Raw genomic sequence first — 26,178 nt, 5'->3', positions numbered from 1 at the left:
AAACATTTTGTTACGGAATGTAGAGCTGCCATCGAAGAAGAAAAAGGCAATTAATATCACGGTCATGGACATGGTGTGTGCAAGAAGGAACTGCAAAGCTCCTTAAAAAGCTCAGAGCTCCTTGCATGCCGCTAGGCCCCGCTATTCTGTAGGATGCTACCCTGCCTACAAGCCTTCCTTAAATAAGTGTGTGTACATATATCCTACAAATGCTAAACAAGCCAAAATTTGCCAAAGTTAATAACTGTAAACAAAAGAAAAATGGGAAGCAAGCGAGAGACACTCCCGATCTTAGCTGCACATCCTGTGCCAGAGGCCTTGTCTCAAATGGATCAATGGTGGCTCAGTTTGTTTTCTTATCCCCTTCCGTCGAGGAAACCACCTCTGCACCCTGGGATGCTTGAACATCTTCACCGGCGAATCCAAATTCATTGACGCGTGTCTTGTCAACAGGGTATACCCATCTTTGGTACACATATATCAGGAAAATAATGTCTGCACAATACCACCGCGAAACAAATATGAAAATTGCTGATAACAACCAGACAAAAAGACTAGAACAGCAGATTCAGAAGGCAGTAGAGAATAATCCAGCACAATATTGTAGATCAGACAACCAACTTAATTTTGATTATTTTAAAAAGAGAGGAAAGGGCCATAACTTAAGTGCGCTAGTGTGTCAATGACCATAAACCTCCACAGATACAATTTACTCAGTTTGGTAGCAAGAAGATAAATTAGCTACAAATGATTAGATTACCATCGCGGAAGACAGAGAGCCGATGAAGTGTTGGCATTTTAATGACAAAGGCAAAGAGATCATCAATGATGGTGTTCAGAAACTTGTATGTCATCTGTCTCCAAGGTAGATGTGCCACTGACTTCAGTTTATAGTTTATGAATAACTGAGGGCACATTGTGATGAACCCTGCAACCACAGAGTGACAGGAAATTTAAAAACTAGAGCAAAATGACGACAATCTATATTCCCTGCAACAATAGCAGTTAATCCAAACTTTAGGGCAGTTCTGCTCTCTGTCATTTGATAAGAGAGATCACTATCACAAATAACCAAGGTAGAACAAGAGAGACAGACATCCTTCGCAAGAACATACAGAATAAAATTGAAAGCCCAAAAACAAAAGCAAAACAAAGTAATAAGTACCTTTGAAGAATCTCAGGGCAAGAAGGTTTAGCATCAATACTTAAAAATTCCGAAAGGATCACTGACAAACATGTATTATACGTGGCCAAATGACTATGACTGAACTTATCAACTATTGTACACTAGCAAGAAAACATGCAAAAGATTCCATAACCCCAAGTCTTGATTCAACTGTAAAGTTGAAAGAATTCGCATGAAGTATGCTCAATATTCAAATCATTTCAATTACTAGGGCATGACAAAAGTGAAACTTTTCCAAGTAGAAGGTTAACTCCCAAAAGAATTATAACCAGACAAAGGTTAGGCAAGGAAATCATAATAGAGCAGTACAAAGCATATACTTAGGGGACAGCAAAGAGACTTCAAGAAATGCTACATGCACATTCTGCTACTCATGTTTCCTCTTGATTGGTATGGAAAAAAGTTCCACAAGTGTTCGGTATGGCTTCAGGCTCCATCTTAGAGTATCAGGCTTTTACTTTACGCTGAACACCTCAAAATTTTGAAAACCATGTACTATTTAAAGTCATCATAATTCTCTACATTTTGGAAGTACATAGGATTTTTTTCCACCTCAGTATATTGAGTGGATTAGTTCATAGTCAAAGTAGTGGTTGTGACCTAAACTTGAGATCAGCAGCTCAAGAATGACATAGTATCATTGCAAATAGAACTAAGATACAGCAGAAGTAGCGGAAAGACGGAGGCCAAAAAACAAAGGTAGCAGAAGACACTTGACAGAAATGCCCAACCACTTTTTTTACTAGCTCCTACTTTCCATTCCCTTATATGAGTGGAGTGTACGGGAGAAGACTTACCAAACATGTAAACACAGCTTGTGAGTGAAGAGAGAATCCATGAATACCAGCTCTTGTGGCTCTCATACATAAGGGAGTAAACTGAAGAGCATGCCACAAGGAAGAAAAGAACATAGGAGAGATACTTCATAGCAAGATCATCATATTCTTTCGTTTTGTTCCCTGCATACGATTCCCGATCACGAAACTTCAACATGGGTATCTTGCCACTCCTATCAATCTAGAGATGAAAGAGAAGAGTTAAGACACTGGGAAAACTGGACAATTTAGAAGTATTAATGCAACCCACAGAGCATAACATCATTGTGTTACTATTGGATTTCTCCTTGTGTTAGATTAAGAGAGTAAACTAAAGAAATTCACAAGAGTGGGATCATGCTTACTCCTGTGCAGCCCTAAACAGAGATGCCTACAAGAAAAGCTCATGCATGCTTTCTTAACAATACCTCTATGTGCATTGCCTTCCCAATCTTCCAGAACTCTATGCAGCAACCAACTCCAGAACTTGCCAGTATCATCCATGATGTGTCATTGTCAAGCAGATAAAGGAATACAATGAGCTGACTAATGAAGTTCACAACGACAGACTTTGCAGAAAGACCCTCCATAGACTTGTTTTTGTTCCAAAATTGGATATCTACAGAGAAATCAAATAGATATTTATTAGCCATCATCCTGCCCAAGTGAGACTGCTCGGATATCAATGCCTACTAAATTCGTACCATTCTTGAACGCGAGGAAGTCAAACACTGAATGAAGTACTGAAACAACCATTGTGATCCCCAGGAGATATGGATTTCCTTCCAAGAATACCCTCTGGAATTTAAAGAAGAGATCAAATTGCAAAACCAAATAAACACGGCAAGTAATAAAGAGTGAAGAGCACACATGAAAGGAGAAGTACCTTAAGTTCATCAGACTCCCCCTCAAGCATACTTCCATAACTGCGATGGACTTGAAATGATTGATCAATTTGTAAAAATAATTGCCACTTCGTCATGCTGATTGGACCCACCTCCAGATTTAGTGGCACTTCATCCACCGTCTCATTAATGGGTATCAACTTATTTCTAAGCAACCAAAATTCGTTGAAGTAGATAGTTGGATAATAACTTCCTGTACTAGGTTCAACATTCAAGTCTGGATATATAGAGTCAAGAAGATTAACGTCTAGAAGTATTGATTCCATCAACATGGTAGGAAAGCTAGTTTATCCCAAAAGCAAGACACAATATGATCAGAACATAGAAATAAAAGTCTCCATATATATCTCTACAAAAAATAGATGTTCCATTCATGAAAAGTGAATAAATCGCAAACAGAAAAAGTAAATCATGAAGTGCAAATCTTTGAAGAAATTTTTTTCCTTTTTGGAGCTTGAGAAGCATGTGGATCAAACAATTCATCTAACCACTCAGCTAAAGTAACGTCTCGAGAAAAATTAATAATAACCGAATGACAACACATATATGTTTAGAGAAGTCCATCAGAACTGAGAATGCACTTTCAGAAGCCATTACTGCAAAAAAGTTTATGACTCGTGATGTATACAGTCAAATAACAACCAAAACAGTCTAAACCTTCTTTATTTTTTAATAGGCAATAGAGTCAACATTATCTCATCCTTGAAGGCCCATTCTGCACCATGACAATAGTAGACATCTCCATCATCAGAATATCAACCAAATTCTGAAAAATTGATAGAGAAGCACCTTATAACATTCCACATATGTATGGTGCATGCATAACCATTATTTCTTCATTAAGCACAGTTCAAGATGCCCAATGAATAAACACAAATAGCGAACACGATGAAAACCCAACGAAAATCACAGCAGCCAAACCCAACGAAAATCACGGCAGCCAACTGCATTTTTATCAACAATTGCAAAGGTAAAAGCACGGAAATTATCAAGGATACAAGGAGCAACATTTGGCGGTACAGCGTTGTGAGGATACCTGCCAATAGATCACCAATGATGAGTTATAAGGGCTAAATAAGATGCTGAGGAAAGCAACCCAAGTAATCCAAGAAGCAGATGAAGACACAGAGATCGACAACATTATGACTTCTTCCTAATGCTGAAGAGGTACTTGATAACGAGAACAACTGATTGATAGGACAGATTAGAGAATAAACTTGGCAGAGACAAAACTTTAAATGGTTTGGACCATTCACTTCTACAATATTGTTTGTTCTTCTTCCTTAGAAAAGAACTAGTATATTTTTACAATCTAAAGCTAACTAGGGATTGCAATGCCCAACAAACTCCACATGATGAAGCCAAGTTGTCAGTAAGGGTCTGGAAAAGGGAAACAATCTGCGAACACTTTTGCATTCATATAGTTTCCAGAACAGCTCATTGGTTTTACAAGTTCAAAAGATACAGAACACCTCAAACTCATGAGGCAGCAAGCAAATATATGCAAGAAAAAGAAAAATGACAAGCTCCAGTTAACTAAATGCTGAAGTCGTAAAGGTGGAAGACGGCCAACAAAAGCATCTTTATCCGTTAGCTATTTGGCGTCACATGCATTCCATACCTAAATAGAGCGGATAAGACACTAAAACACAGTTACATTATCATATCAATGCAAAGTACCAACTATGTTGACACAAAAGTGCGGCCACACATCGGCAGAGTCACTGACACGCAGAAAAAATACCTCAAAATGATAGGTTTCATACTTTCAACAAGAAGAGTGAACTCGAATTCAATGGACCCTTCGTAGCAAACATCAACCACAGAACTAGTGGCATAAAGCTTGTTGACATGCCAACTAGAATAAAAACGTGGTTACCTATTCCATTACTTGATTCCAAAATTGAGAAAACATAAGAAAGACAAAATTACCGTGTGAAGTCCTCAACGAGATTAATTGTGACATTTGGCTTCCAATATGGGATCCATTCAACAGGGCCCTCATCCTTATCTTCTTCGACAACCTGGACCCAAAACACAAGTTGTTAAACCAAAAAAGCCATCAAATGGGTGAAAACATGAAGCCATGGAAGTGGCATAGCGTATAGTGCACACCGAACAGTAAATTTCTGGTGGGGTACGTAGCACATACAACTGCTAAATCAATAATAGCGCATATGAAAGACAAAAAAATAAAAAATAAAAAAGAGGGCAGGGAAACCTCAGAGACGCTTCCACCTCCATCAGATTCTCCCTGACCACCCAACAAGCGCTTTCTTTTATCCGCCTTTGACTTGGGCAAGTGTGTCACAACAGCTGAAAGATCAAAGCGAGGAGGTTCCTTGAAATAACTAGCCATGTAGCTCAAGCAAAAAAAAAAAAAAGAAGAGGAGAAAAGTAAAGCAATAGCAACATACGGTGTGTCTTCCCGAAAGCGGAAAGCGGCTGGTACTCGGGATCACTCGGATCAGGAGGGTAGCCAGATCGCGCAAAGAAGACATGAGCGTAGAGACTCCCATTGTGCTTCAGAGCCTGCAATCAACGTTCCTCCCAGCGTTACTAATTTGTGTACTCAAATGACCAAAAAGCTAGATTTCAACCGCATATCAAAATTAGGCCTTGAAGGTGCAAAAGCAGATGACAACGAATTTGCGTTACCTCGGAAGGATGATAGGTCAAGGAAAGAGAACGAGTACTGTGCGGTCCCCAATCAGCGTACGGAATGTTGGTCTCATGCCAAACAAGCGCACCTTCACTACCGAAGTCATTGAACTTCTCGTGTTCGGAGAGGTACACCCACATATCCTGCGAGAAAGGCGCAAAAAGTTGAGGAGGCTCTCCCCGACGAGAGAGAGAGAGAGAGGTCATTGGGGGTGGCAATCAAATCAGAGCATGGAGCGGAGGCTGGCGTCTTACCAGGGATTCGCCTTTCTGGAAGAGATTGGACATGAGCATGGAAGGATCAGAGGGCTTCTTGGGGGAGAAGAACTTGGAGGCGAAGTACCAGAAGACGGCTATCCTGATGATTCCGGTGAGACTGAATCCGCCCTGCGCTCTCTGCTGCTGCTGCTGCTCTCCTCCTGCTCCTCCTCCTCCGCCGCCACCTCCAGCGGCCGCCGGCGGTGCCATCTTCTCTTGCTCGTGGCGATACCGATGCAGCGAGAGAGAGAGAGAGAGAGAGAGATCTGAAGCGCGGACGGAAGTCGATATTCGAGACCTAAACAGCGCACGATTCCACCTTTTTATATGTTAGGATTGTTTGTACTGGACGGATGGAGGTCGATATTTTCGAATTATATTTATTTAATTACGTATTTTTATGAACGGCATGTAATGATGCGACAGCGCAAGTGGACACGTGAGAACCCGACAACCTATTTCTCGACCAAATATCTGATAAAATGTTACTTTACTAAAGAACAAAGCAAAATATATCACAGAGGATGAGTTTCCCTCCAAAATTATTAATTTTACGAAACTTGTGGAACTCGTTTATAATTGTACCTTACAATATTTGCATAATCTCAATGTTTCAAGCGTGAATTCGACGAAGATGAAGCAACAAGTCACTCTAAACGGGGCCGCCAATTTCGAATACTCGAATTGATGACCTCTGTCTTGTGCTTCGATTCCATTCTCCGATTGCATGTTAACCATAACACGCCCATTCGACATATCAATTTTTCTACACCGTATCGGCATAAGTTTACCCATTACGGATCGATGATCGCAACATATTGCTTGTTCCGTCGGTCGATTGCCGTAAACTAAAATCGCACTAAATATTTGTATAAGTTCATTTCCACGAGGCTTGCGCGTTTCAAATCCCTATAGTTAACAACCCAATCTTTTGTGAGACTTTAGTATATCTGGGATTTTTCTACATTGATAATATACAGGATATTAAGATAATAAATGGATAGTTTCGACTTTGGATGACATCAGTGAAATTACGGCTTTCCAAGCATGACTTCATTGAGGCTCATACATAGTTGACATGGAATCTAAATTCAAAGAAGTAAGTACCAATTTACTAATTTCAACATGCTTAAATTAATCGATGCTTATACACAAAATGGTTATAGAGAGTGATGGTGAAAAATAATTAAACGTCGACAATGACGGATGTACTTTGATATGCTAATCGAATTATTATCAAAGTTAAAATTTACCAAGTTACGATTTCCCTAGCATTCTAGGGATTTTGCTAATACTATAAGTGGGTCCAAAATATTATAAGTAAATGCCAAATATATTCTGATATTTTACCTCAAGTTCGAACTCTTAATTTGTCTGATCTCTGCGTTCACGCCCTTGAGTTATCAAAGAATTAGCTTTCGCGCAATTGTTAATACCTCAAACGAAATATAAAAGATACCTCTGGTAGTTCTCATTCTGAAGAAGCTTCAAGGAAGCTTCCTAAGCTTGAGTGAGAGTATTTGGACAAAGAGAGAACACACCTTTTAATTTAAATATTTCGGAAGATAAGATGAGTCGGACGACGGTTGCAAATGTAATTTTAATAAGACTGATTAGTGTATGGGGCAGCCCTATTAAATATGTTGTAGGTTCCATGCAAAGATTTGAGGCATGTGACAACGGCAAAGAGAGGTTTGGGGTTTATAAGAGAAGAAGAAGATGATGAAAATTTTCAATATTGCCAACACTCTACTCTCGTCTCCTTCTTCAATATACTGCAAGTCCAGAGACAAAAGAGTTAGGGTGGTGGCCGCCATGCCCACACCGCATTCCGGCATATCTCATTTGGGTCACGCAATTTGGGGCGCCTACTTGCTAGGGTGGCACGACCCAAGGCGAGCCTTACTAGAGGTCGTGCCACCCCCAATGGGATCGCATTTACCTTGGATCGCTCAACTCGACTCGAGCGCTACTTTTGCTGGGTCTGTTACCCCAATAACCCTATGCAAAGCCTTGACAATGCCGCTACAAGTATAGTCCGATGGCCTCATGCGATGCTTAACACCTTTGATTCCTCTTCTCTTTTCCTCTCTCTTCTTTGTTTGATTTTGAAAAAAAATCACTTACAGGAATGTTCAACTTGGGTATACTATCATATATGAAATTAGCAAAATGAAATCCGTGAGCTGACTCTTCAATTTCAGATAGGACATGCTGCAACTATATGTAATGTAGCACAAAGTTCTTCAGCATTTCCCTCTTTTTTTTAATTTTTTTTATTGAAGTCATGTTGTATTTACTGTGTATTTCTTCCATTCGTCAATAATCACAAGATGATTATAACAGTTAAAACATAAATCTCTTAGAACTCATCGGATACTCTTCTAAGGTTTTGTGATTATCAAGAGAATCTAAGGGATTTCAATATTGGATTTTCAAATTATCCAATAGAGTTATGGACAATATTGCACAATCCGAAAAGTTAGAGGATTACATCGCATAAATGATCGCTTGAGGAACTAAGAATGCGTTTGGTAACCTCGATAAATGCCGAAAATACATATTAATTAATTGGTCCAAGCCAAAGACCACATAATGTATTAGGTGACGAAGGAGTCACTTAATTTATTTAACAAACGTATATTTAATGGATTAGAGCGCACCAATTATGTTGCCAATATCTACTAAATCATTTATTCCTTCACTCGTCACTTAAAAGCGCTAACACTTAAAATTCGCGAAACGGGTGGACTAAGTAACGATATACTACAATCCAAACAAATATTGAACAATTCCATGTACTGTAACATTAGTATGCAAAGTAAGTTGTTTTAACTGTAAGTGAATTTTTAAATAAGCGGGTCATATTCGATTGTCAATAAAGTCAACATGTCACATTATGAATCGTATTTGTAAATCAATTCTACAAGAGTGATTATCGATTCGAAAGTTAGTTTTTTTTTTTTTTGGTCGAAAGATTCGAAAATTAGTCAAAAAGAGCAGAGAGACGGGTTCTAAAAAACAAAGATGAATAAGATAGCTCATGTAAAGTTTTCTTAAGCTACAAACATGGTTAAAACGACACCGGCGCAACATGCCCTCGACTGGGCGGGTATTGTAGGACTCGGACCGACACCATTGCCTTTCCCGGTGTGAATCTTCGGCTTCGGTTCAAAATCACGTCTCCTGGCGAGGAATCGGAGAGCCTCGTGAGGCAGGTTCTTAGCTCATCCTCAACAAAGTCGAACGCAATCAAAAAATGATCTCAGCTCTCTGCGAGCTCGCTCTCGACAGTTTTAACGTCGAAAGAGTCGCAAGGGGAGACCGGGAGAGGGTGACGTCATTGTTCTTCCATCTTCTCTCAGCGCCAACTTTCGGACGGCATTCCTTTTTGGCAGTCATGGCAACCCACTATTGCAATCAATCCAATTTTCCCTTGTAGTATTCAGTTCAATGCTGGGCCGATCGCCCATAATCTGTTTGTCGAAATGCCGCTTAAGCAGTCTTCATGCCGGTAGTTACCGTATATATTGCCTTCGAAAACACTCGAGAACCCACTTCTTTGCGGACATGCACGAACCGGATTTCAAAGCATGGAGCGACGTGATCAGGGACTATTGCACCAATGCCCGACACAAGGAAACCGTTTCTTTTTTCCTTCAAAAGTTCCGGTCTTCCTCTGTTTTCAAACCCAATTACCAAGTCCTTTCATCTGTTCTCAAGTCCTGTACCGCCCTCTCGGCCCTCCAGTTGGGAAAGACTCTTCATGGGCATTCGTTAAAGCTCGGCCATCTTTCTTGCTTGTGTATATCAAAAGCGCTGCTCAACTTGTATGCAAAGTCCGGAACTTTGGATGACTGCCAAAAGTTGTTTGGTCAGATCCATAGCCCCGATGTTGTCCTTTGGAACATTGTATTGTCTGGGTTTGCTGGGTCCAAAGGGCTTGAGGCTGAGACAATGAGGATGTTCAATAAATTGCATCTTGTCCGGGACCCCAAGATGAGCTCTGTCACATTATGCATCGTCCTTCCTTTGTGTGCTCGATTAGGTGATCTGGATGCAGGGAAGAGGGCGCATTCGCTTGTCATTAAATCTGGCTTGGACACACACACCCTTGTGGGAAACGCACTAATCTCAATGTACGCAAAATGCGGGCGAGTTATGACTGATGCTTATGCGGCATTCACCTGCATCCCTGACAAAGATGTGGTTTCATGGAATGCAATCATCGCTGGGTTTGCAGAGAACAAGCTGATAAATGATGCCTTCAGAATGTTCCGTTGGATGCTGAAAGGATCAACGACACCCAATTATGCGACGATTGTAAATATTTTGCCTGTTTGTGGTTTTCTGGAAAATAGCACCGCTTGCTGCATTGGAAGACAGATACACTCTTTTGTGTTTCAACGAACTGAGCTTGCAGCAGAGATCTCTGTCTGCAATGCACTTATGACATTCTACTTAAGGATTGGACTGGTAGAAGAGGCAGAGACCTTATTTAGACAGATGAAGGTGAGAGATTTAGTTTCGTGGAATTCAGTCATTGCAGGATATGCATCAAATGATGAATGGTCAAGAGCACTGCAGCTTTTTCATGAACTAGTCTTGACCGAGAGGTTTACCCTAGATAGTGTCACTATTGCTTGTGTTCTCCCTGTTTGTGCACAATCAAGGCAGATTCAGTGGGGCAAACAGATCCACGGATACGTACTTCGACACCCTGGCTTATTTGGGGATACAACAGTGAGGAATAACTTGGTTCATTTTTATGCAAGATGCGATGATGTAGAGGCGGCTTTTTTGTCGTTTTTTATGATTTCAAGTAGAGATGTGGTATCTTGGAACACGATGCTCGATGCCTTCAGTGAGAGAGGATTTCATAGCCAGTTTCTGGACCTTTTAAGCTGGATGCTCAAAGAAGGAACTAAACCTGACGCTGTCACCATGCTTATCTTAGTAAATTTCTCCATTTCAGTTTCGAGAGTACAATTGGTCAAAGAATTACATGGATACATTATCAGGTCCGGTGTTTTGGTAGGGGAGAAAGAGTCCACTATTGGAAACGCAATGCTTGAAGCATATGGTAAATGCGGTGATGTGGATGGTGCCTCGAAGATTTTTAATAGTTTATTGAATAAACAATATTCAGTCTCATACGACTCAGCGGTCTCTGGCTATGTGAACCATGGATCACATGATGATGCGTATAAGATATTAGACCGAATGTTTGAAACAGATCTCATCGCTTGGAATTCAATGGTTAGAGTTTATGCTGAAAATGAATGCTTCGATGAAGCTCTAACTCTCTTTTATCAGTTACAAGCTCGAGGAGCGAAGCCCGATGAGCTGACAGTCATGAGCCTCCTCCCTGTATGTGCTCAGATTGCCTCCATTCATTTGTTGAGGCAGTGTCATGCATATACACTCAGAGCTTGCTTTGAGGATGTTAGACTAAATGCTGCTCTTTTAGACATATATGCAAAATGTGGAAGCATAGCGTATGCTTATAATCTTTTCCAGTTGAGCCCGCATAAGGATCTGGTGATGTTTACCACAATGGTTGGTGGCTTCGCTATGCATGGTATGGGGGAAGAAGCACTTAAAATTTTCTATCACATGATTTCAATGGGTGTAAAACCAGATCATGTTGTCATCACTTGTGTATTGTCTGCCTGCAGTCACGCTGGCCTTGTAAATGAAGGATTAGACGTATTTGACTCGATACAAAATGTTCACAGAATGACGCCAACTATGGAACAGTATGCTTGCCTAGTGGATCTCCTTGCTCGAGGAGGTCGAGTGAATGATGCGTACTCTTTCGTGACTCAGATGCCTGTTAAAGCTAATGCCAATATTTGGGCGACCTTATTGGGTGCGTGTAGGACTCACCATGAGGTGGAATTGGGTCGAGCAGTGGCAGACCATCTTTTTCAAATCGAAGCCAATGACGCGGGGAACTACATTGTGATGTCAAATCTTTATGCTGCACATGCCAGGTGGGATGGTGTTTTGGAGATGAGAAAGCTCATCAAAACAAGAGATCTGAGAAAGCCTGCTGGATGCAGCTGGATTGAAGTGGATAGGAGAAAAAACGTGTTTATTGCTGGAGACTACTCTCATCCGGAAAGAAGCATTATATTCAGCATTTTAAGTATCATGGATCAACAAATCAAGGAGAGGCTTGCTGGATCCTCTGTTGACATGCTACTCAATCCCACTTAATGCCTAACATTGCCGAGCAGACTTAATTTGCACGCCTCGATGTAAGATATCCTTGTCTTGCTTGGGTGTTGCAGATGTATGATATGAGTGAGTTTTTCCTTCTCTAGTAGCCTTCAACTTGCAACCCATGTACACTTTGGTGTGACTAGCTGCCTATGTAATGTTTAATCTTCAAACAGACACACATTTCCAAGTTTGCAACTTGTGAGTATTTGATTGTACTTCTCTATGTTCCTTTTGTAGGGAAATTTGAATCTTGAAGGAGACTTCATGCCATTTGTTTCTCTGGGCTAAGTTGGTCACTCCACTGTTCCTCTACTCCCACTGGATAAAAGGAATTGTCTTGGGTAGACCCATACGAGTTCCTTAACTCCTGTTCTATTTTTCTTGATAGTACATTTTTGAACAGTTATGATTAAACTACTAATTTTAATGCTTGCAGTGATGATTGATTCTCAATTGCCATAGACACTTTTGAAGACCTTACATAGATTTAAGGCGCATGGATATGCTTTTACTTTTTACTTTTTGTTTAATCTAAAACTTGGGACGGATGCACTATGGATATTCCTTAACTTGCATTATCTGAAGCTTCCACAATACACGAATGTTGACATGGAAATTCACGAATAATTTTTCCAGACCTTTTTTGAGATTCTGATAACATTTTAAATTTTGGCAGGAAAGTGGAAAAAAATGGCCTTTTGCTTCTTAAAAATCTCAAACAAACAGGCCCTCAGTCTTAAAATAGGGAAGCAGAAAATGATTATCTGAAGAAGCTTGGACAGTCTGGAAGTCCCTCGTGTTAGTGTACTGAAACACGTATTCAATACAAATTGCAGGTATACAACATATTGGGCATGTCATAGCCTGAAAATAAGGTGGTAAATATCTTTCCTTGTTTTTTTTTTTGGGGGATGGTTTAGGGGGGTTTGCACACATGCACTACTCACTGAAGTTACGAGTCAAGAGCACGGTTTACTGCTCGAGTTATGATCCTTCACTTGTCTGAGGAGAAGTTAAAGGGAATAAATTTAATAACTCTGGTTCAGTAAACCCTGGCCTAGAACGGGGAGACGGATGCAGATAGAATCTCCTTTCTTTTATGGCTCTTTCTTCTTCTTGACTATTGAACTGCGCAGGTGTGTGTTCCCTGTTTTGTTGCTCGATTATGGAAAGCTTCGAGAAATTTGAAGTAGGGGTTCCCAGCGGACTTAGGATGGCATCAGAATTGCTGATTGATTTGGAAAGTGAGGAGTGTTGGTCAGTTGATGAACCGGGTTTGAGGTGGATGGTGGGGGTTCCCAGCGGACTTAAGATGGCATCAGAATTGCCGATTGATTTGGAAAGTGAGGAGTGTTGGTCAGTTGATGAACCAGGTTTGAGGTGGATGGTGGGTTTGACTATCTGAAGCTTCTGCCTTATGGACTGCCTTCTCTCTTGCAGTGAAACTGTTGGCCTCTTCATCTTTGTGATCCCAATTCTGTCGAGAGAGCCTTCCTGTGATGCATCAGTTTCTGATGGACCTGTTAAGCGCTGTACAATCTCTCGGAAAGTGTTCGTGTCGGTTTGTACAAATGTGGTTGCGGGCCTGGAAACAGCTGCACCTGGCGTTGCTGGCTTCTCCATGAATGTTCACTTCTGGAATGAAAACGGAAGACTTTTCTCTTTGCCCCCAGCTGAGGCTTCTTCACCTTGCTAAGGGTATGGCTTCAGCCTGCAATCAAATTCAAAGTCATCCTAATGAAATTGGTGAAATGGCATGAAGTTGCAACTCTCAAATGTGTACTGTTACATTGACTCATGAATAGAAGAGTCAACCTCGTGTTATCCTTTGCCTTATATAACAATCAAGAAAAAAAATATTTCCAAATGCTCCTAATAGATGGTTAGCAAGTAGTAAGAGCAGTGGTTATGCTAATATATGGCCTGGTATATTGCACGCTGAAGTTTTGTAGTAAGGTTTGAAAATTCTTTTCAAAATTCTGGTCGTGACTCCATCAGAATGTTAGTGTGTGAAAAACATGCCGGTCATCTCTATTGATAGTTCATTAGCATGACGTGTATTCTAATGGCTTTTTGTTTGGAGTTTTTATACCAGGAACAACAGCAAAACTTAATGGCAAAGCCTAAAAAGATGGCATGGTGCTTGTTACCCACAAGAAAGGTGTAGAAACTGTCATTCTGAAGTCAAGCACCTTTCTGGTATGTGATAGGGAGGGAGAAATGCAGAATCGAGTAACAGCGGCTTTATTGCTTCATATTTTTCCCCCTATCGTTGTCAATATCTGTCAAGTGTCATATGCAGATTGGGTTGTGTTGAAAGCGGCGGGTAAAAAGACCTCCTCAAACATGCAGAAGTGCATTGCTCTACCACCAGTATAATCTCTGGTCTTTTGATTGGATACCAGCAAGATCAGATTGGGGCAATTGACTTAGGATTATAGTGGATTTGGTATTTCTTGACTTTACCGGCATCTGAAAAGTGGGATCAACATAAAGGCCATGAACTAGCCACATGGGATTAGGCAGAGCAAACTTCAAAATCATCATTTCAGTTAAATTAGTGGCACGAAGGTAGGCTTACTAAGATAAGGAAGGTAGGCATTGACGATGTAGGAGGAGAAACATGACTTGTGCAGATGAAAGGAAGAGCATATTGGGGAAATATTGTGGGGAGAGGAACACTGGTGACATTTTGCTCCTGTTGATCATTATTAGTAGCTCTAGATCCCAGTTGGTGATGCACAGAGATCCTGCATTTCTTCCATCACAAAGTATTGTCGGTCTACGACGACGCAAATTAAATGTGATTCAAGGACGGAGTTCAATGCAAAACGATGCGCCGAAGACAGACAGGAAAATGGATTGGAAGCGAATGGATCGTACCTTGGGAGGGACTTTGCAGATTGATGGTGGGGGAGAGACGCCCAGCCCATGCAGTCATGCGTTCATTCAACCATGCTTGAATCCATTGACCAAACAACAGAAAAGAAAAGAAGAGTGAGTGATTTGTTAGGTCTTTGTAACTGAAAATGAGGAGGTCTTTGGCGTGCACTCAAAAGCCAGTTAGGACAGACCAAATGCCACCCCTCGTTACACAAAAAGGCAAAACAACCTCAACTTCCTCTCTTCCTCTCTCTCTCCCCCTCTCTCTCCTTGGTTGGCATTGTTGGTTGAACGAGACTAGAGTCAAACTTGACAGTTCACTTTGGACACGGCTCTTTCGACTCAAAAACAAAATCCTAAAGATAGCAAAAATCACTTCTCATGACATTGTCGCTGCATCGGGATGCTCGCGTCACCGGCACTCTCTTTCGTTTCTGTGCTCGCACGACCGAGTTCAATTCCTTCCGTTCGGACTTTTGGTGGTCGCAAGGTGGAGGCGGGATCTCGCTTCTTGCTGCGACAGACTGCAAGACGAGGACAACAAGGATTCTCCCTCTGGGTTATTGAGAACAGAAAAAAAAAAAAAAAAAGAGAAGAGAGAGAGAGAGAGAGAGAGAGAGAGGCTTTTCTGTAACAAACATGCAACCAACCTCAATAGACAACTTCATCAAATACCAAGTAGTTGTAGATAGGGATGTCAAAACCAAACAACATACCCAAACAAAGATACGGACCGACCCAAAATTTTTTTTTGGCCTTTCCGGATCAAGCCTCAGTCGGCTTCGGGTGACACTAAAAATGATTGGGGGGTATTGTTTTGAATCCATTTCCAAAACAAGGAAAAAACAAAACCAAGTCCGTTACAGATTTTGTAATCATCGGATTTTGAGATTAAATAACGGGGAATTTTGCAACCGTGCCAATCCGTAGTTCATTTTTTTTTTTCGCTTTTATTAAGAAAGAAGAGACACAGTCTCCAACGATTTTATGGTGTGTGAAAGCTGTGCAAGTTATTATCTTTTTATTCCCATTATATCGAAAGATAAGTACACCATTTTCGACGTACGAATAATATAAAGGAGCTTGCGAATACATTTGACCTCAAGTTGTCTGTTGAATCCTACTTCAAACGTATTTAGAAAACGTCAAATCATCAACTTATTAAATCCAAAATCCCGACCAAAAAAAAACAAACCTGTTTTTTTTTTGCCTTTTGGTTCAATGATCTTGAGTGTGACGTCTCATGGTTCATTGTCACATATTCATTTGCTGTTCTATTTTCATTTCTTGAGAATCATCAACGGATCCCAAGAAGAAGAAGAAGAAGCACATCAAAGCTTCGTCTTTCCCCTAGCCATATCGAGAGGAGAGAGAGAGAAAAGAGAGAATGGAGGATGAAGTGAGAAGGTACTTGGAGAAGGCAGCGGGGGGAGACGGAGATGACAAGCTGCCTCCGAGGCTCTTCGAGAGCCTCGTCATGTCAGGCCTCCGTCTCGACCTCGTCGAGCCCGGTCGCATCGTCTGCTCCATGACCGTACCCCCTCGTTTACTGGTAACCTGATATCTCTCTCCCCCCTTCTCCATCTCATTCTGTTGCTCATCTGGGTATGTGGGATCCGTCGTACTATCGCTGTTGGTGCTTGCTTCATCTAGGGTTCTTACTCAGGGAACTTCTCTCGTGATTTTTTTCGGTTGCAGAACGCGGGCAACTTCTTGCACGGCGGAGCAACGGCGACGCTTGTGGACGTGGTGGGTTCCGCCGTCATGTTCACCGTCGGAGCCCCCCTCACGGGCGTCTCCGTCGAGATTAACGTCTCCTACTTGGATGCTGCTTTCCTCGATGTAAGCCTCACTCTGTTCCCTTCCCCTGCCACTTACTCACAAATGCATCTCGTAGAACATCCAGTCACAGGCTCGCAGCTACTGAGCATCGATGCGTATATCCAATTTTGGTTGACTCGATCTGATATAAGAAGCAAGAATATGAACAGCACTTGAGAATATGATGACAGATTTAAGCTGAAACAAATTATATTTCAAAGTCCATTTGGCTTTCTGTCAAATGATAGGTAAGAGATGGAACCATGTATCCAAATGGGAGAATTCATCCTGAGATCACGTACTCTTTCCGTGTTTCACAAGCAACCCACGTAGAAACTAGATTCACCAGACTGCTTGTTAAAAAATTTAGTTTGCCAAGTAACAAATAACCGAAATACAAACACTGATTAAGAACCGAGGGTATCACGACATCTGACAAGGTCTTCAGCTAATAGTCTCCTGCTGTAGCTGCTGCTCTAATTTGCTTCAGATTTCGGGTCCCGAAAAGTTGGTTCTACGTATTACTTGTCCCAGGAAAGTGAAAATAATTAATCTGGAAAAACCTCAGTGCTGGATTTCTTACTTGCTGATGGTTATTCCTACAGAAGCACAAAGGAAACAAGCTCTTGATTGGCATTGTACCTGAGCAAAATAGTTTGCCAAGCCACAGTGAAGGGATTTGAGAAGAAACATTTGAGCTATTCTTTATACTCTAGAAAGCAAATTTTATTGGATCAACCGAGCTGTTGGCACACAATGATGGGATGGACTGTTTATTGGTGAAATTGTGGTTTTAAATAGACAGTTTCTCTGATATTCTAAATTCTCTAGTTAGGATAAATGTTTTCCTCCAGGGCTCTGCATATACCATCTTGTTTCTTAAATTTCTCGGGTTATACAACAACGAAATGCTGCAACACTTGGTTTGATTTTACTTTATCATGTATGTTGTGCTGTTAGCTTTTTTGGGTACTGTAGTTGCTGATTAGACATGAAAAATTTCTCTGACTTTATTCAGGAGGAAGTTGAGATTGAGGCGAAGGTTTTGCGTGTTGGGAAGGCTGTTGGTGTCACAAGCGTAGAGTTTAGAAAGAAAAGGAGTGGAAAAATTATTGCTCAGGGGCGTCATACTAAGTATCTTGCTGTGCCTAGTAAAATGTGAGCAGCTTGACAACTTGCAGAAATGTCCGTTATTTGTCAGTGTTTCTTATCGGAATTGTATACTTTTGTGTCATTTGATTATGAAAGATTTCCAAAGCTAATATTCTTTAGTACGGTTCTGGATTTGTTAGATGCTATATTTTCTCGGCTAATTATCAAAGGTCAAATCTATCATTTTATTTTGTCTATACACGAATGACAAGGTTAGTGTGAAGTAAGTGGCTTTCTAAAGTGTGCCTGAGCAGATGATCAATCACAATTGAGAATCCAGGATACCGCAACTGCCCGGGGACAGCTACATGCAATCATGAATGTAGCTTGTTGATAATCACGGTACATTGAGGAAATTTCTATGCAGTATTTCTGCCTATCTCAGCTGAAAATGATAGCTAAAATGGTCTAAGCATTTCATTTAATCTGCTAGTGTTTTCAGTTCAATCAACTTTGGGGAGTTTAGGTGGAATATGGAGAACTCTGATGTGCAGGATTAATTGTCTGTTTGTTTGGTTCATGCTATTTGTTGTTGCTGTTTGAGGACACTAAGACTTGCAGCTTTCTATCGAGGCCCTTATGAATGACAATGTGGACATCTTTTTTTCACAAGGACCTACTACTTGGGGAAAACCAGTCTTTACTGAGGGGCTTTCACGGTAACTTTGGTTGAAACTTGAAGCTGGATGTTGTGGGAATGAACTCAGGGTAGAGTAGAGTCTAATTCCCAACAGAGTTGAATGTTGAAGATTGCTCATACCCATGCAGTGAAATTCGGTATCACACAGGGGAACAATCGGATTGGGTGTCCATCTAGGAGATGGCGGTCATGGTCTATTTGTGCACAGCAAAGATTTGTTGACCGTTTCAGATAAATGAACAGCTTCCCGAATTAACTCGACCATACTTGCCAATTCAGTCCATCCTCTAGCTGTGGGAATGGGACTGATATTGGATCCTGTTTCTTGTAGTAGTTTCAGTTCGTGTGTGGTATGAAATGATTCAAGTGATTCGATTCTTGTTTAAGGTTGGAAAAATGCCATTTGGCACACTCTTGGATTTTAAAGAATGAAGTAGTTTGGTCCCTCCAAGTCTATTGACCTTTTCTTTGTTACCTTTCTGAACATGCTGTGAGTTGATTGATTGCCTAGGAGCTTATTGCTTACATGTGCTAATGTTACAGATTAGCAGGGTTATGCTGTCATTTCCTCGCGTGTTTATGTGATATCCGGATCCCTGTAGGACATTGGGGGGTTGCTTTCTGCTCGGTGCGTTGCGGAATCCTAATCGGAAGTTCGTCAGTGGTCGCATGTTTATGTAAATATCTGGAGCTCTCACTATCTATATGCCTGTGTACTATATAGCGAGAGGGAGAGAATTCTCGAGTTCATCAAGAAAAGGTTGCTATGATGCTGTCCTTTCCGATTTACAAACAACGAATGGATTGGCAGAGGAATCCTGGTCGGGCATTTTCTGGTGAATTGTGATCCCGCCGGCCCTTAACTTGATCTCTCTCATCACGTATAGACAGCAACAGCTTTAGGGGTCTTACTGATAGATGCAAAGAAGTGATCCTACACAGTCACTATTTGAACGTAATACGGATGCAACTGATGAGCGCTTTGCCGGTACCCCGATCCTACCATATAATCTGGTTACGCTGTATAAAAACGAACAAAATACGTCGTAATTAAGTGTGAAAAAGTCGTAAAGGAAAAAAAAAAAATAACCAGTGATATGATACGGTATCGTGTCTTGGGTTTCCAAATACGGCTAGCGTTTCTCAAGTGGGAGAATGCTTTTAAACTCGCGATTCCATGGGTCTAATGCAAATTAAACGGGGCCATTCCGAAACCGTCGAAAATGCTATTTTTAGGATCAAAGTAACGCTATTTACCGGCCTTCTAAAACGGGGATCGACAGAATATAACGGGCCATGAAATAATCAATACTTTGGCACAAAAAAAAATCGGGTGCCGGTTTGGGTACACGATCGACACAATTAATAGTGCGATCGAGTGGAGTCGAGTCAAGTGAAGACGGCGCAACTCTTCGTGCCTCAGCGTAAACTCGACTCTCGGGGGCGTTCCTAATTTCACACTCCCAAGTCTGAGGACCGGTCGATTTGGAACTCTAAAACCCGGAGTTCGGTTCAATCAAATAATTTTTCCAATAAGCTCAAGCTGGATCAATTATGGAGTAGAGAAATTTGAAATATTTTCAGGATTATATTATTAATTTTTGAAGACGTGATTGAAGCACCCAAATTATTATAAGGGATGTGAACGAGGGATGACGGGGCACTACCAAAAAAGCATTCGATTTTTCCTTTTTTTTTTTGGGCTTTTCCTTATTTAAACTATTTTATTTCAATATAATATTATAATATATATTTATATATATTTAAAAATTAAAAAAAAGAGCCTTTTTTTTTTGTCAGTTTGTGTCACGCCTTTTTCGTTTTCCCATTGATAATATAAATATCATTTCTCACTCCGAGAGAAGAGAAGAGGAAAAAAAAAAAAAGAGAAAAGAAAAAGAAAAGGAGAGAAGAGAAGAGAGGTGGTCGGTCGTCTGGCTCTCTCACTCTCACTGTAAAACCCTAAAAGGTAAAAGAAAAAACAAAGTCTTTGCTCTCTCTCTCTCTCTCTCTGTGGCTGCTCTCCTTCTTCTCTCCTTGTTGGCTGCTGCTTTACGAGCGAGGGTTTTTACCTTACGGTTGCAGGGAATTTAGGGTTTTTTTTCCCCCCCTTCGACGCCGGTCCTTTGGATGTTGAACAACCCGCATTGTGGCTCCAGGTACTGTTTCGTTGCCCCTGCCTTCTCTCTCTCTCTGTCGTTTCCTCCTCTCCCTCGTGTTCTTGGTTTCCATGATCGTCGCTGTTTTCTTGATGTTTTTGCCCGCGATAATGCAGCACCGAACGAGGGAGAACGCAGAGGTGAGATTCGACGTTCGGGGTTGTCTTCCTTGGGGTTGTTTTAGCTTCTTTCTGCAGTCTCGTTTGTGTTTCTTTTGTTCCTTGGAGTTTGCACGTGGTTGGCCTGTAACATTTGCACCCCTATCTACTTGTTAAACTGATGAATGGGTCTTCGACCGAAAACGAAAAAAAAAGAAAAAAGAGAGAGTGATGAATGGGTAGTCCTCACGTTCACGCGCACGTGTGGTTTACATTGTATGGTACGCTGAGTGTGTGTATGAGTCATGTTTCATGTGCTTAATCTACTGGCCCTGTTGGTTTATGGGTATCCTTGTGTTGTGGGTTTCGGGAGGTTGGTAAGTTTGAAGCCTGACCCGGAATGTCGGTAACAGAGGTTGTATCTTTGCTCCGGAAAAGGAAAACAAAACAGCATGCTTCCGAAATATCTTATATCGACTTTCTTGGTCGAGAGGCTGTCCGTATTTTTAAGTTATGTCGCCAATTACTACAGGTTTGGTATCTTCGGTAATCTTCCCATCTTTGTAAGTTTTGCTTGTTGCTGTGACCGTTGCAACTATTTCTAACTTGTTGCTCTTAATTTGTCATTGTGGAGGTTGTACCATTGCCTCTAGAACCTGTCTTTACTCATAGGGTTATCCGTGGAAATCGAAATATCAATGACGGCGTCGATGATTCTCTTCCGTGTGATTAATCTTGTGTAGGAGAAGCCGCCGATGCTACAAACATACAAAAAGTTGAGAACGAGCCACTTGGGGCTCACGAAAGTGCTTGCGAAAAATTTTGTTCTGCCAGAAATCATCTGATTGAACAGAATTTCGGCTAACAATTTTGTTTTTCCCGTTCTCTCCCTCTCCCCAGTAAATTTTCTTCCTCAATATATTGAACCCACTTAGCACGAAAACGTGTGACTTTTTATTATGTGTTAACAACTCATCCGATTCATTGGTCATCTTTCTTTTGAGTTGTCTGAAGGACTTGAAGTACTACGTAGTTTCCTCATTCATCTTTGCGAAATGAGAGGAAGGAGTGCTGGAGCGTGTTGAAAACTGTGGTTTTAATACTAAAACTTCTTTGCTCATCTGATGCTCAGGTCATGCGAAGACAGCCACTTCGATCATATCATTGCTTGCAAAGTCGAAGGTGTGGTCCACTGTATGAGGAAGATTCCGCATTAGTCCTGGTTTCTTTGTGAGGAGTAGTTCATAATTGCCTCTTCTTATAGATATATGGCTGTTTAAGCTTTAGAAAATATAGGAAAGAGTTTCCACCGTATGTTTCCTATTGTTCTCCTCCGAGCTGTTTGTTAGACCTTGGCTGTGGGCCTTGTGATGGAAGTGTCTGGTAAAGAACATCGACTTTTTATTCTCTGGTTGTTTCATTGACACGATGATAGTGGGTTTGTGGACTCATCGTCATGGCGTACACTCTTTTCCTTTTTTTTTTTTTCAAACTTCATCAGCTATACGTAGTTTGACTTCTTTTCTAGAAAGGGACTTGTTTTTATTTACCAAACCGTTACTGATCTGGCTTGTGAGGGCATGCATTTAAAGCAAGATCTTGCTGAGTTGTATGTAGTTTAATGTTTCTTCTATAAAGGGAATTGTTTTCATTTGCCCGACCGTTTTGATCTGGCTTGTAAGGAAAAATGCGTTTTATGGAAGCTCTTTATTGAAGCAAATCTAACTACGGTACTCGGGCATTCATATCTTTTTGCATGATCAGATAAATCTGTTCTTACTTTTGTGAAGCGAGATATTCGTCGGAGTGGTTCCTTTCATTGGGACGAGCACATGCTGTCAAAGTAGAAAGCCTGTTCTTTTTGTTTCTTGCCTCAAGAGTATTCATCATGTGTGTTTGTGGTGTCATAACACATTCATGCATGTGTTCTCTTATGTTGCTTTCTATTCCTTTTGGGTGCTTTAGTGTTCTCACAATTAACAAAGGGTATGTTCTTCCCCTTGAAAGTCAGTCCCAGTTCAAGTAACAGTCGCTTGGGTCACCCTGTCATGTACCTTTCTGTTTTTTGTTTTATCTTATTTTTTGAGTTAAGTTGGACTAATATTGCGGTGTTTTGAAACTCCTTATTTGTTTCTTTTCTTTAGGACATACCTCTGAAGGATGGGAAGAGGCTTCTAAAAAGGGTCTCTGTTGGTTTGAACTGCAACGCATCGGGATGGCACAATGGGTTTCTGATCGTCAAGCTCCTTTTAGCGGTCAGGATGGAGAAAGGAAGTCCAAACTTTCTGCTTGCACTGCTAAGGATGATGTGAGATATGATGAGGGGGAAGCTGGAACTGCAGAATCCCCTGTAATGTATGAAAAGGGGAAACGAAAGCACCTTTTTCAAGATGTTAAACCATATAAACGTGGAAAGGCAAAGCAAAAGAAGAAGAGTACACAGGTCAAAGCCAAATCAAAAAGGCGTGATCATCCTATAGACAGATGGTCAGCAGAGAGGTGAGATCAGAAATCTTAGTTAATGGTTCAGCTTTTCATTATTTGACAAATTTTATTTATTTATTTTTTTCGATTATGAAGGTATACGCAAGCGGAACAAAGCTTGCTGGAGATCTTGAAGGCAGAAGGGGCCATTTTTGGTAATCCAATTAGACGACCAGAACTCAGATTAGCTGGCCGTCGAAGAATTGGTGATACTGGGCTGCTTGACCACTTGTTGAAGCATGTTGATGGTAAAGTGGCGCCAGGTGGGAAAGATCGATTCAGACGATGGCATAATACAGACGGAGTTATGGAATATTGGCTGGAAAGTGCTGATTTAGCTGATATTCGCCGTGAAGCAGGAGTGCAGGATCCTTTTTGGATTCCTCCATCAGGATGGAAACCTGGGGATGCTCCTGCAGAGCAGACTGTTTCTGCTGCAGAATTCGAAAAGCTTAAAGAAGAAATGGCCAATATGAAGAGGTAATTTGTTTGGAAGGATTGACTCAGCCAAGAAGCTTACTTTTTGTAACATGTGATTCCTTTTGCTGTGTTGCCAGAGATTTCCAAGAGCTGGTGGACAAGAAGCCTGGGCAGGGACAACTTAATCTAGTGGAGGTGCCTGTTAATCGTCACTTAATATATAACTACTCATATCCTTCCCTCTTTGCCTCATCCTGTTCTATATCTGCCTCTTCTGTTAGCAGGAGATGTACAAAGAATTGATGAACTGGAAAGCAAAGACCAGCCAGCGTTTGATGGAAATATCTAGTTCTTTGAGTGGCATGCAGGTGGTCTACTTTAGTTGCTACAAATTTTTATTAACATAGATTCTCAGGGCTTAGCGTCTTTGATGTTCTAGCAGGGAATGTACAAGGATCTGATTGCATGGAAAACCAAAACTGAGCAACAGCTCGCGGAACTTTCCAATTCATTGAGCACCATGGCTGCGAAGCAGCACAAGACAACTCTTAGTCCTCCGGCATCAGAAAGATGGGAAGATTGGTTGGAGAGCACTAACCTGGATAACATTCAGGCAGAGGATATTGCACCTTGGTTGGAGAGTGCTGACGTTGGAAATTTCGAGGGTAATGCTGTGATGCAGAATCCATTCTCTTCTCTCCCTCGATCGAAGCCTGTCGATGGTCCCATGCAGAATTCAATGTCTGCTAGGGAGTTGGAGGTAGCAAAGGAAGGAGTGGCTATGTTCAGGTAAAATCTGGGATTCATGGATTCAAAAAATGACATGTTACATGACATTCACCCTATATATATTTCACTTTCATGGTCAGAAATTCGTGGGATCTTGTACCCAGGAAGCACGATGGAGCTGTAGATAACGGGAAACAAGGTGCTTTCACCGTGAACTCAAAAATGGAGTTCGATAATTCTTTCCTTCTGTTGCAGGTAAGACCTTTAAGCCTTGCAATTGGTTATGTGGTCCAATAAGCAGATAGGTTATATATGCACATAATTTGACTTTCATTCAGCGCTTTTAGTTCATGCAAATCTAATGTCATAATCTTGTTTTCGTTAAGGAAATGTTCAAGGAGTTAGCGAAATGGAAAGGCAAGGTGGAGCAGCAACTGGTGGAGATCAACAATGCTGTTAGTAATATGCAGACAGCGAGGCAGTTTACTTCATTTGGACCGTCAACTTTTTATCTGTGAAGAAATCTGACATTGTAATTGGAATCATGCCTCTAGGCCATGGAGGTTAACTGGCAAATAGAACATTAGGAAATTGTAGGGTTTAGAATTTGTACAGGACTTACTAGCCGCCTCAGTTACAAGTGCCTAGCCAATAGGACCAACATCTAACTTATATTGGGAGCCGCAACTCTGATCGGCAGGAGGAGCTGCACCAACTCTTGAGGGTACATAGATGCGAAGATTTGGTGCAGATCCGGGCAACTTTCTTAAGGATGCTATAAAGTTAAGGCGCGACTGATCAGCTTCTGTGACTTGTGTAGGTATTTCATATCAGCTGATCCGTTAATGGCAAAGTTACTTTATGACTATTTGGATCATTTGGATATGTTAAAACTCATTTGGTCCTCCTGAACGTTTTATGGCGTTCTTTGGTAAAATTATTTGTCGAGGCATTATTGCGGATGCAGGGAGGGTGCCGTTCTTCACCAGTTGTTTTTGGCTCAAATGGTTGTTGGGTTACCCATTTAACACATTGCAACCTCACTTAGATGTCTGATTGAATAATTCACTTCAATCAACACCAAGTCCTTAATCGGTTTTGACCTATGGTATGAGATCATCAATTGGTGCGCTAGTACAAGCAATTTCATGGAGAATGTGGTAAGAAAGCCTATAGTTTGGATAGTTCGCTTTGTCTTCCAGACTTATTATAACCATGGTGAAGTTGAAGATGTGCGATGAGGGTTGCAACTTTCCATTGAGATCTCGCCACATCGAAGTTTTCGCTATTATGTTTGTGCTTGTTTGGCATCATGGTCGAGCCACGGGAGTTTCTAGTTCATTCTACCAGTAACTTTTACTAATTATTCACGACTATTTTCCCTAACTTTGAAATTCAACTTTTTAAGCAATTGAAAAAAAAAATGGAATGGAGTATCAATATCTGCATATTTTAAAGGGTTTCAGGTTTTTTGTGGTAAATGAGACGAAAATTACGAGTCATAATATTTGAACGGAAAACCAAAAGTTAAAATGACTTTCAATAGAGTGGTCAATCTTGTTTGTTTTCTTTTTGAATTTATGCAGCTTTGATGTTTACTCTAGTCTAGGGGTATTTCCCTATACTCTTATTGCTATGATCGTAGTGTCTCGTGTAAGAGAAAGGTTTTAAGGCAGGGAGACGGAGTGTCAAAGACAAGCCAAAAAGAGAGGTCTAGACTAGACTGTCTTACTCTTTTT

At 41.0% G+C, this 26,178-nt stretch overlaps 5 protein-coding genes and 1 long non-coding RNA gene across 19 annotated transcripts; 3 read left to right on the top strand and 3 right to left on the bottom strand.

The window, feature by feature from the left end:
* Positions 1–33: 33 nt before the first annotated feature.
* Positions 34–6,104, bottom strand: LOC115755925 (cleft lip and palate transmembrane protein 1 homolog). Its single transcript, XM_030695531.2, has 12 exons — positions 5,823–6,104; positions 5,565–5,711; positions 5,324–5,438; positions 5,128–5,222; positions 4,839–4,930; positions 3,905–3,942; positions 2,888–3,123; positions 2,706–2,799; positions 2,430–2,620; positions 1,984–2,203; positions 761–928; positions 34–495 (listed from the first exon to the last, which is right to left on the bottom strand). The coding sequence occupies exons 1-12, from the start codon at positions 6,033–6,035 to the stop codon at positions 344–346; spliced, it is 1,761 nt and encodes a 586-aa protein (XP_030551391.2). The 5' UTR covers positions 6,036–6,104; the 3' UTR covers positions 34–343.
* A 2,794-nt stretch (positions 6,105–8,898) lies between these two features.
* Positions 8,899–12,510, top strand: LOC115755922 (putative pentatricopeptide repeat-containing protein At5g08490). Of its 3 annotated transcripts, XR_004017172.2 has the most exons (3): positions 8,899–12,088; positions 12,291–12,394; positions 12,490–12,510. XR_004017172.2 is itself a non-coding variant. In XM_030695525.2 (2 exons), the coding sequence occupies exon 1, from the start codon at positions 9,279–9,281 to the stop codon at positions 12,045–12,047; it is 2,769 nt and encodes a 922-aa protein (XP_030551385.2). In that variant the 5' UTR covers positions 8,899–9,278; the 3' UTR covers positions 12,048–12,088; positions 12,291–12,480. The 3 variants fall into 3 exon arrangements, 1 of the variants encoding a protein (XP_030551385.2); XR_004017173.2 differs by lacking the exon at positions 12,490–12,510 and having other exon boundaries at positions 8,899–12,134; positions 12,291–12,480; XM_030695525.2 differs by lacking the exon at positions 12,490–12,510 and having other exon boundaries at positions 12,291–12,480.
* A 455-nt stretch (positions 12,511–12,965) lies between these two features.
* Positions 12,966–13,676, bottom strand: LOC115755934 (VQ motif-containing protein 31). Its single transcript, XM_048272090.1, has one exon. It carries the CDS (start codon positions 13,674–13,676, stop codon positions 13,038–13,040), a length of 639 nt encoding a protein of 212 aa, XP_048128047.1. The 3' UTR covers positions 12,966–13,037.
* Positions 13,677–15,132: 1,456 nt separating this feature from the next.
* Positions 15,133–25,352, top strand: LOC115755926 (protein DYAD). 12 transcript variants are annotated; one of them, XM_048272080.1, is made up of 11 exons: positions 15,133–15,209; positions 20,596–20,708; positions 20,825–20,848; positions 21,939–21,988; positions 22,951–23,305; positions 23,387–23,770; positions 23,848–23,905; positions 23,995–24,078; positions 24,153–24,499; positions 24,580–24,694; positions 24,826–25,352. In XM_048272080.1, exons 2-11 carry the CDS (start codon positions 20,680–20,682, stop codon positions 24,955–24,957), a joined length of 1,578 nt encoding a protein of 525 aa, XP_048128037.1. In that variant the 5' UTR covers positions 15,133–15,209; positions 20,596–20,679; the 3' UTR covers positions 24,958–25,352. The 12 variants fall into 12 exon arrangements, with proteins under 12 accessions (XP_048128037.1, XP_048128038.1, XP_048128035.1 ...); XM_048272081.1 differs by having other exon boundaries at positions 23,992–24,078; positions 24,604–24,694; XM_048272078.1 differs by having other exon boundaries at positions 23,992–24,078.
* On the top strand, positions 16,261–18,149 carry LOC115755933 (acyl-coenzyme A thioesterase 13). The gene is made up of 3 exons (XM_030695557.2): positions 16,261–16,488; positions 16,635–16,778; positions 17,776–18,149. Exons 1-3 carry the CDS (start codon positions 16,324–16,326, stop codon positions 17,917–17,919), a joined length of 453 nt encoding a protein of 150 aa, XP_030551417.2. The 5' UTR covers positions 16,261–16,323; the 3' UTR covers positions 17,920–18,149.
* LOC115755936 lies at positions 20,797–21,529 on the bottom strand. The gene is made up of 2 exons (XR_004017176.2): positions 21,413–21,529; positions 20,797–21,379 (listed from the first exon to the last, which is right to left on the bottom strand). It is a non-coding gene; the product is annotated as an uncharacterized LOC115755936 (long non-coding RNA).
* Positions 25,353–26,178: the final 826 nt, after the last annotated feature.

Source organism: Rhodamnia argentea, chromosome 11 (assembly GCF_020921035.1).
Source record: "Rhodamnia argentea isolate NSW1041297 chromosome 11, ASM2092103v1, whole genome shotgun sequence".
Lineage (NCBI taxonomy): Eukaryota > Viridiplantae > Streptophyta > Magnoliopsida > Myrtales > Myrtaceae > Rhodamnia > Rhodamnia argentea.
The sequence above is the reverse complement of the archived record's forward strand: the minus strand, read 5'-3'. Positions and strand labels throughout refer to the sequence as shown.